General features: G+C 50.2%; 1 protein-coding gene across 1 annotated transcript in view; it reads left to right on the top strand.

The window, feature by feature from the left end:
• Window positions 1-4,663, top strand: part of LOC119931401 (vomeronasal type-1 receptor 45-like) — a 42,672-nt gene extending 38,009 nt beyond the window's left edge. Inside the window, 3 exon segments of the mRNA XM_038750046.1 lie at window positions 2,905-2,979; window positions 3,296-3,390; window positions 4,408-4,663. Coding sequence (XP_038605974.1) covers window positions 2,905-2,979; window positions 3,296-3,390; window positions 4,408-4,663 — 426 coding nt within the window.
• Window positions 4,664-9,406: the final 4,743 nt, after the last annotated feature.

Below are 9,406 nucleotides of genomic sequence, written 5' to 3' on the forward strand. Positions count from 1 at the left end.
CTAATCCTAGATCCAATCCTATCCATAAACCGAACACTAAGACAGCCCTAACCCAAACCTTAATGTTAACTCTACCCCTATCTCTAACGCTAGCCATTGCCCTGGCCCTAGCCCTAATGTTAGCAATAATTCCAACCCTATACCTAGGCCTAACCGTAACTCTAGCTCTAACCCTCCACTTAACTCTAACCCTAGGCTCAAACCTAGATCCATTGCTAACCCTCTCCCTAACCCTAGCCTTAGTCCGATTTTTCACCCTAACCATAACGCTAAACCATATCAGAAGCTAAACCTCAACCCTAACCCAATCTCTATACTTTTTCCTAAAGCTAGACCTAGGACTAGCCTTAACCTTAAACGCTACCCTAGCGTTTGGCCTAGCCTTCAGTATACTACTAATCATAAGATGAACCTTAAAACTATACTTAAGCCCAAACCCAAACCCCAACCCTAACCCAAAACTTAACCCTAAACCTAGACATCACACTAACCAGAACGCTAAACTGCACCTTAAGCCAAACCTCAACCCTAGCCCTATCTCTCACTCTAGTCCTAAAGCCAGACCTAGGACTAGCCCTGATCCTATTACCCTACCCTAAGGGTTAGTCTTCAGTCTAATACCAATCACAACACTGACCTTAAAATTATCTATAGCCTAAACCTGAACCCCAACCCTAACCCAAACATTAACGCTAGACCCAAACCTAGACCTAGACCGAGCCCTAAACCTAGACATCACCCTAGACTCAAGCCTAACAATACCCCTATATATAACCCTAACTCTAACCATAAACCTAACAATAAAACTAACAGTACTGCTCATCCTAGCCCTAACACAAACCTTTACCATAACCCTAAACCCAGTGCTGTCCATAACCCTAACCATAGCTCAGACCTAACCTGCCTTAACACTAACTCTACTCCTATCTCTTACATTAACCTTTGCCCTGGCCTTAGTCCTTAGACTATGGACTATAGTAATCCCAACCATATACCTAACCCTAACCCTTCCTCTAACCCTATCCTTGAACCTGACACTAGAACCTAGAACCTAGAACAATCACAATCTTCCGCACCTTACCCCCAGCCCAATATGTAACCCGAACCATAACACTAAACCTCAGCATAAGCCTAACTTCAACCCTAGCCCTATTTCACTAGCTTATTCTAAAGCTAGCCCTAGCTTTAGCCCTAACCCTAACCATTATTGCAGCCTTGGGCCTAGCCTTAAGTTTAGTATTAATCATAACGCTAACCTTCAAACAATCCCTAGCCCTGACCCTAACCCGAACCCTAACCCAAAACGTATTCCTAAACCTAGACCTAAGGCTAACCCTATTCCTACACCTTGCTCTAGTCCAACTGCTGATCCGAACCATAATTCTAATTCTAAATAACATCAGCACCACCCTAAACACCAGTCCTAAACCTATCTCTACACCTAATGCTAAAAGAACCCTAGCCCTAGCCCAACTGTGAATCCTAACCATAGCACTAACCCTTACCATAAGCCAAAACCCAACCCTAACCCCAATTATACGAGTTATCCCAAAACAAGCCCTAGGCCTAGCCCTAACCCTAACCCTAATTCTAACCCAATCCCAGGTTTAACCCTATCCCTAATCCTAACCCTTTTCCTAGCTTTACCCATACCCTTAACCATAAAACCAACACTAACCCTAATACTACTGCTAGCCCTAGCTGATGTTTCTGGTGGATGGTAATTCTCAATAATAGCAATAATGACATTACTAATAATAATTGTAGTCTCTGTTCAGGACTTACTGTGTGTCCAGCACCGTGCCAAGGTTTGGGGTCGGTGCCAGATGACAAGTCTAGCCCCCGCCCCTGGCCCACACGGGGCTCACCGTCTAAATAGGAGGGAGAACAGGGATTGAATCCCCATTTGACAGATGAGGAAACTGAAGCCCAGGGCTCGGGCTGGGCAGGGAACGTGTCTTTTATTTTATTAGTTTGTATTGTCCCAAGTGCTTAGTTCAGCTCTCGGCGCACAGTTAAGTGTTCAATAAATATGATTGACCGGACTGCCCAAGGACACCGACTCTACTCCATCTCTAACACTGGCCATTGCCCCCCAGAACTGAACCTTGAGGGGCCCCTTCTACATTTAGGGGAGGGGGGGGAGGAGGAGGCCGCGAAAGAATAAGCGAAAGAATGAGAATGAGAATAAGCGACCAGAGAGATAAGAGGAGAACCAGGAGAAGACAGAATCAGTGAAGCTAAGGTTGGATACCATATCGAGGAGAAGGGGATGGTCCACAGGGTCATAGGGATGAATATAAAGGGCAGGTCAGGGCAACGTAGAAGAACATGGGAGAAGAGGAAGGAGGGCTTAGTCAGGGAAGGCCTTTCGGAGGAGATGCGCCTTCAATAAGACTTTGAATGTGGAGAGGAGAGTAATTGTCTGTTGGAGTTGAGGAGGGAGGGCATTCCAGGCCATAGGTGATCGGTTGGTGGCGAGAGAGACAGGCAGAGACAGAGGATAGGATCGGAGGAGCGAAGTGTACATGTGGGGTTTGTTGTCCACGACCCTAACCCTAGTCCTAACCCTAACCCTAGGACTAAGGAGTCGGACCCACCGCTCTTTATTAGGGCCGAAGCCGTAGCCTGAGCCCGGATTGGCTCTTGGGACCCAGAAAGCCCCAGGAGACGACCCGACAAACCTCCACTTCCCCGCCCACAGAGCACCAATCACCCATTGATATGTCCTACAAAGCAACCTATGAGAACGTGTTCCTCCAGCGAACCCTGACTCCTCCCCTGAACCCCACAAAATCCTTATAAACCCCATGAGGGAAATAAACGGGTCTTTGCTCCTAGGAGCTCTGACCCTTTGCAAAGCTGACACTGACTGCCTCAAGATTCATTCTTTCGCACTGGCAGAGCGAGCTGGACAAATTTGTGTCCAACAATTTGGCGACTACGAAGGGACCCGCCAGCAAGTCCAGCGAACCACGGGTTGGGTGGTAGGTTTTTCTCCGCTGGCATGGGTGAGTTCACCCTTGGGAAAGCCTCTCTCCTCCCCATCGGTTCGGTGGACTGTAAGGCGAGTTTGGAGTCTTGGGCTCCACGGTCGGTATCCCCGGTACGGTGGAGGGACCGAGGCGACCCATGGATAGGGTCGGCTACTCGGGAGACCCGTGTATAGGGTCGAGAAATTGGGACCCGTGGATAGGGTCAGGAAGTTAAGACCTGTGAACAGGGTCACTCGTTCTGGGTAAGAGTCTCTCTCTTTCTCTTTCTCGCTCTCTCTCTGTCTCTCTCCCTCTCCTAGGTTAACCTAAGACCAACTGCGCACAATCTTGGCCCGGAGTCTTTGTCTGTCTACCCCGCGTCTCCCCGTCTCTGTGTAATTACCAGCCCCCCGAAGTAAGTGGTGTTGGGCTGGTGTGTGTGTGTACATAGGTGTGCTTGCATGGATTCTAGAACTGGTCGGCTGTGCTGTGAAGTCTGTATGTGCACGTGGACGGATGTATGAGATGAACTGACCCCCCGGGCGAAAGTATGGTGCCAGGTCAAGACGCCCAGAACTCTCCGCTACTCTCCGGCCGCTGGAGGTGTCTCTATCGTAAGTGGGCCAGAACACCAACCGTAGCTCCTTTTGGGGAAAGTTGACTGAACGTTCCGGATAGACACGACCCATGTTCTCAGCTCTGGCTTGCCCGAAGGAGATTTGTTGGGCGGCCCCTGCCGGGACTCGGGTGAAAGTGAAAGTAAACAAACCAATCAAAGGTTTCCCAGATTTATGAGCCCTGGGACATAGGACCCGGTGGACAGCCAATAAGGAATGGTAAAAGTTCCAAATCCTAAGAGAACACTAATGAACTACACCTATCGCCTACCACCTTTTCTGGATTCTCTTTGGTGTGGCCTTTCCCCCCACGCCTTTGCCTCGCGAAATCCTGAGGCCTGCCTGCGACCTCTGCTCCTTCCAGCTATTTTTGTGTTTGTGCTCTTTGGACTCGTTGTTTGCTTTGAGTACAGATGGCTATTATGGCGGCGGGGGGTGGCGGGCAATCCAGCTTTCCACCAGCGAGCCCACTGGGCATTGTGGTATGGAAGTGGGATGAGGGCTCCTTACCCATCGTTCAGACCGATATGACTAAGCATCGTCTGGTGTTCTAAAATCAAGACTGGCAGAAATACCAGAGTTCTGGGGGCGAGTATTTCTAGCCCCAGTGGGGGACATTTGACTGGGGAAATCTCCATGACCTACGAAAGGTCTTGATGGATCAACACTGGTAGATGAGATGGCCCATTCCATGCTACAACCTACTCCGCAGTTAGAGGGGAAGGACGCATAGATCCATCACATGCACCTAAAACCCGCTCTTGGATACGGCCAGCAAGTTGGCTCCTGACTTTCGTTTTTCCACCTCTCCTAAGCTCCGGCTCCTCCATACGGGCCTGTCCCAAGAATTGCCACCCCTTCACATGGTGTACCTATCAGAGGCCGAGGTCGGCCTACTCGGGAGCCCCTCCTGGAGCGAGCTATGTGGGCCCTTGCCATCAGTACGGGTGGAGCATGGTGCAATACGACTGGTGGCAAGGATCCACCTGGTCACGATACCGGACATACTCCGCCTTATGCCTTGGCGTGGACTCATTTCAGCCTGGGGGGGAGCGGGTGTCCGGGCCCTAACCTTGGCAACGGAAGGGCAGGTTGGGGTACCGGTCTCTGCCCCTCGCCTCCTCCCCGCTTGCCCCCCCCCCCAACGTTTATTGACCCCTATGGCTGGTGTCCCGGCCAGTACTCGCCCTTCCAATCTTGTGCTCAAATTGCTCCTGGCTTTCGGGCGTGACCTGTATCTGCTTTTCCTTACTGCCTGCTTCCCTCCCTTGCTAGGTGTGGACGACACTCCACTCAAACTGTTCGGAGTACCCCTAAACCTCACTCGCGTTCTCCTGGGGGCTTTATCCGAGCATGTCCTCGTGCCTGGGACCAACGCTACCCAGGGTGGCCTTCCTGCCTCTAAAATCTCCTGCCCCAGTCTACTGAATCTTTCTGGGTGGGACACTGTGAGCTGCACGGACGTTTCAGGCAACACCGGCCTTCCCCTTTCCCAGGTCGCGGGCGTCGTGTTCACCAGTTCCGCCCTTAACTGGGGCCCGGCAGACAGCACCCGCATCCTCCCTTGGCACAGAGTCACGGCCCCTTCCTGGGTATGGGAACCCCCTGGGTCCTTCCCTTTTTTCCGGCCCCGTCACCCCGACCCCTTGGCCCTTTCCGAGGCCACCCTGCTTCTCAACTGTTCGACTCTCCCAAGCCACCCCTACTTTCTTCTTACCCCCCTTCAGGATGTTCTGCGCATGTGTAATTGTTCCCGTAACAACTCCTCGCTCCCTTGCAACACCGCTATTCCGTCCCAAAGAGGTTTTGTGTGGTTCTGTGACAATGGGTTTGTGTGGGCCAGCCTGCCATTCATTCATTCAATTGTATTTATTGAGCGCTTACTGTGTGCAGAGCACGGTACTAAGCGCTTGGGAAGTACAAGTTGGCAACATATAGAGACGGTCCCTACCCAACAGTGGGCTCACAGTCTAGAAGGGAACCAACCACCTTGAGGGGCCTCTGCTGTACCCTGGCAGCGCCTGAGCTTTACCCGCAACACTCTAGCGGTGAGCTCTTTCAGATGTGACCCCTTACCCGATCCCTCTCACTGGTTCACCGCTCCAGGCGCTCCGTATGCTCCCCACTTTCCCCGGTCAGGCTTCACGGACCCGACCTCGCCTCGGTCTCCCTTAATGATTCTTGGGGACAGGATGACCAGTTGGGAGCAGTCCTCTTGGCTTAACTTCTGAGAGTTTCACAATTCTGTCGGCCGGTTCAAGTCCTATACCCGCCTGGGTCTTTAGAGACTCTTCGAGCAGGTGGCCCTTGTGGTTGATTATACCCGCACTGTTTTACTGCTAACGAAAGGTGCGTCGATGCCCATGCCCGCATGACCCTGCAGCTTCGAACGGCCATTGACGATATGTTGCTTCGACAAGGTGGCCTGAGCACCTTCTTGAACGTTTCAAAAGGCGAGCGCTGTGTTTGTGTAACCCCAATGTTACCCAAGAAATCGAGGAACAGCTGAAAGGCATGCCGACAGTATGCGCAAACTTCAGAAAGCCACCCGGGCCAGTCCACATGGGGACCCGTTCGGTCTCTTCTCTTGGTTCGACTCCCTTTTTGCGGGTGCTCCCGGCTGGCTGGCGTTTCTCTTGCGCGGCCTTCTAACCTCTCTTCTCCCTGTCGCCCTTACACTCTGCGTGCTCTGTTTTTGCTCCTGTCTGACTCGAAAACTGAGTGAGGTGAAGCTTTTCCTGATGCAGTCCCAGACCCAGTCCTCACTTTCGGCCGAGGAGGCTCAAGAGAGAAACCTGCGCCTGGATGAACGCCATGAGCGACTGTACCCCTATGATGATGTTGCCGCCCCGGGCCCGGGCCCTTCCCGGTTGGGTCCTCCCTAAGGTGGTTTCCACCTTGGGACCAAAGGTGTTGTCCACGACCCCTAACCTTAGCCCTAACCCTAAGCCTGGCCCTAACCTTAACCCTAGGACCAAGGAGTCGGACCCACTGCTCCTTATTAGGGCCGAAGCCACAGCCTGAGCCCGGATTGGCTCTTGGGATCCGGAAAACCCCAGGCGACGACCCGACAAGCTTCCACTTCCCCGCCCACAGAGCACCAATCATCCATTGATGCGTTCTGCAAAACAACCTATGAGAACGTGTTCCTCCAGTGAACCCTGACTCCTCCCTTGAACCTCACAAAATCCTTATAAACCCCATGAGGGAAATAAACGGGGTCTTTGCTCCTAGGAGCTCTGACCCTTGGCAAAGCTGACACTGACTGCCTCAAGACTCATTCTTTCGTGCCGGCAGAGATACGTGGACAAATTTGTGTGCAACAGGTTGTAGTAGGAGATTAGCTAGTTGAGGTAGGGCGGGGTGGGGGCAAGTCATTGAGTGTTTTAAAACCAATGGTGAAGAGTGTTTGTTGGACCCAGAGGTGGTGCAATTACTGGAGTTTTCTGAGGGCTGGAGAAACATGACCTGAACCATTTTGTAGAAAAAAAATGATCCGGGCAGCAGAATTAAATATGGACTGGAGTGGGGAGAGACATGAAGCAGGGAGGTCAGCAAGGAAGCTGAGGCAGTAATCCAGTCGGGATAGGATGAGTGACTGTACTAATGTAGTAGCGGTTTGGATGGAGAGGAAAGGGCAGATCTTGGCAATGTTGTGAAGGTGAGACCAACAAGATTTAGAGAGATGTGGTTTGAATGAGAGAGAGAAGGCAAGGTAGGGTTCATGGGTTCAAATCCCGGCTCGGCCACTTGCCTGTTGTGAGACCTAGGGTAAGTCACTTCGCTTCTCTATGCCTCAGTTACCTCATTTGAAAAATGGGTATTGAGACTGTTAGCCCCATGTGGGACAGGGACAGTGTCCAACTTAATTAGCTTGTTTCTACCTCAGATTTGACTCAGTGAAGATTTGGGTGGCAAGAGACATAATTCTGTTTTGGATATGTTAAGCTTGAGGTACCAAAGAAGACATCCAAGCACAGTTATCTTGAAGCCAGGAGGACTTCATGAAAGGGAGAGAGATCAGGGTTGGAGATGGAGATTTGGGTATTATCCACATAGTGGTGGTAAGTAGTTGAAACCATGAGAGTGAATGAGTTCTCCAAGGCATTGGGTGTAGCCGGAGAATAGATGGGGACCCAGAAGTGAACCTTGAGGGAACCCCAGAGTTGGGCGGGGGAGGGGGAGCGCGGGGGTCAAAGGAGGACCCCCTGATTGAGATGAGGCGACCCAGAAGAGGGCAGTGTCAGTGAAGTGAAGATTAGATGATATTTCCAGTAGGAAGGGGTTGTTCGACAGTGTCGAAGGCAGCTGAGAGGTCAAGGAGAATTCGGGTGGGATGGAGGCCATCAGAATTGGCAAGAAGGATATCATTTTGACCTTTGAGGGGGTGGTTTCTGGGGAGTGAAGGAGATGGAAGCCAGTTTGAACGGGGTCAAGGAGACAATTGGTGAAAGGAATTTGGGAGAGCGGGTGGAGACAACTCACTCAAGAAGTCTGGAAAGGAATGGTAAGGCGGGAGATTGGTCGATAACTGGAGGGAGCCATGGGGTCAAGGGAGGGTTTTTTTAGGACAGGGGAGACATGGGCAAATTTGAAAGCAGTGGGGAAGAAATCATTGGGGAGCGAATCTAGAGTAAATCGATCTCTAACCCTTAACTTAGGGTTAATCCTAGGCCTAGCTCGAGCCCTAGCCTCAACTCTCCCCCTCCCCCTTACCGTAGACCTTGGCTTGGGTTAAGCCCTAGCCCTAACCTTAACCCTAAAGCTAACCCTAACCTTAATCTCTAACACTAATTTTAGGCCTAGTCCTCACCATAACCCAAGCATCAACTTCAGCATAACCCAAAACCTAAGCATAAACCTAACTCTAACTCTAACCCCTAACCAATCCCTACTCTAGCCCTAACCCTAACATTAAATATAACCATAACCCTAAACCTGGCCATAACTCTAGCTCTAACCCTAACTCTAACCTTAGCTCTAACTCTGACCCTAACCCTAACCCTTACTGTAACTCTAACCATAGAAATAAACCAGAAACCCAACCCTGACCCAACTCGAAACCTAACCCTAATTTCAACCATAACAATAACCATAGGCTTAGCCTTAACTATAATCTTAGCCTTAGTCTTAACCTTAACCCTAATTCTATACCTAACCGTAAACCTAGCCATAACCCTAGCCCATTGCTGCCAACTAAAACTAACGTTAACCTTAAAAACTACACCTAGGGTGAGCCATAGCCCTTATGCTTAGTCCCAAAACTAACCCAACACCTAAGCATAACATAACCTTAAATTATGGTTATAAATTAGACCTAGGCCTAACCCTAACAAAATCCCGAGTCATGAACCTAACTTTAGCCCTACCTCTAACTCCAAATGTAACCCTACCCCTTAAACCACACCGTATCCCTAATCTTACCCTTAAACCTAAATCTCACTTGAGCCATTACCCCTAGGTCTAGCTCTAAACTTGGCTGTAATGCTAGATCTAAAACTAACTATAACCCTAAACCTTGCCTTTATACCAACCTTAACTCTAAAACAAACTCTTGCCCTAACGCTAGGACTTAAACATTAACCAAATAGACTCTTCTTAACATTCAGTAACAGACAAGAGTTACGTTTGATCCTTACCCTATAGTGTACAGCCCACCAGGAGTCTGATTGTCTTCATGTGCCATTTTTCTTCACTCTCCTATGAAAGTTCAGTGAATGTGTTTCTCTCTTTTCGGTAAAAGTCATCTGTGGTGAAACCCTTCCGGCACGGAAAGCTCAGTGAGTTCTTCAAAAGCATGAGTTCTTTAAAAAA

The sequence above is a fragment of the Tachyglossus aculeatus genome, chromosome 8 (genome assembly GCF_015852505.1).
Source record: "Tachyglossus aculeatus isolate mTacAcu1 chromosome 8, mTacAcu1.pri, whole genome shotgun sequence".
Lineage (NCBI taxonomy): Eukaryota > Metazoa > Chordata > Mammalia > Monotremata > Tachyglossidae > Tachyglossus > Tachyglossus aculeatus.